At 47.7% G+C, this 992-nt stretch overlaps 1 protein-coding gene across 1 annotated transcript; it reads left to right on the plus strand.

The window, feature by feature from the left end:
• Window positions 1–192: 192 nt before the first annotated feature.
• Window positions 193–694, plus strand: Pmar_PMAR028800 (conserved hypothetical protein; the record flags this gene model as incomplete). Its single annotated transcript, XM_002783052.1, has 3 exons — window positions 193–303; window positions 350–462; window positions 517–694. Coding segments are annotated over 3 exons (402 nt in total), but the record flags the coding sequence as incomplete, so codon positions are not given.
• Between the last annotated feature and the right edge of the window lie 298 nt (window positions 695–992).

Raw genomic sequence — 992 nt, forward strand, 5'->3', positions numbered from 1 at the left:
GACCATCTGGTTCTTCATGAGACCAGAAAGCAATACATTGTCATCACAGCCAGAGTGAGCGACACGTACTCATCGAGTTGCTCCACACGAATGCAAATTCTTAATGCCTGTCTTCATATAGAGAAAAAACGACTACATGATTGAACTATGTAGTCGTTTTTTTCCTCTAAAAGTTCATGACGATTCTACTAGGTACATCCAGGGGAGTCTGTCTCCTCCTATGCCTGTGAAGGTCTGATAAGGGAACTCCTATCAGACTCTGACCTAGCGCGGAAGCTCAGAGCTAAATACATCTTCAAAATTGTATCAAGTCCCGCTATCTGGCCAAGGCCTGAGGCGCTCGTTGTAGGTGCCTATGCTGAATCCAGACGGTGTTGTCCTTGGGAACTATCGCTCTAATCTCAGTGGCCGAGATCTCAATCGTGTTTGGAATCAGCCATGCAAGTTCCTGCATCCCACAATGTGAAAATCAGCTGTTCCTTTGCAACAGTCCGAGCTGGCTGGTACACTTCTCAGATACTTCACGAAAAAGGCTCTGAGCCGGTATACACCGCTAGCACTATTTGCCGACCTTCATGGCCACTCCAGGAAGCTTAATTGGTTCATATATGGATGCTTACCTCCTAGGAACCCCCGGATGCGAGCAAACATTCCGCCTTTCATTCCACCCCCGAGCATGAGAACTCGAGATGCTGTGATAACCCCTTTGATGGAGAGCTCGGAAAACTACGTGCTTAGGTGCTCTTGCCACTGCTGTTGTCTCGGCTGTCGCCAACCTTCAGTGCCAAGAATTGCTACTTCCAAATGCAGCCTCAGAAAGAGTCAACGGCGAGGATCACGATGTGAACAACTTAGTTGATCCGAAGTAGCTCGATACTGTGCTCAGCAGTTACAAGAGTCACTCTGCCGAGTGCTTGACGGTGAAATTTCCTTCTGTGGGTGCGAGGAGAAACAGTCACTATCAAAGACTATCTCATATTGGCCATGAAATT

This window comes from Perkinsus marinus (assembly GCF_000006405.1).
Source record: "Perkinsus marinus ATCC 50983 genomic scaffold scf_1104296937496, whole genome shotgun sequence".
In the NCBI taxonomy this organism is placed as follows: Eukaryota; Perkinsozoa; order Perkinsida; family Perkinsidae; genus Perkinsus; species Perkinsus marinus.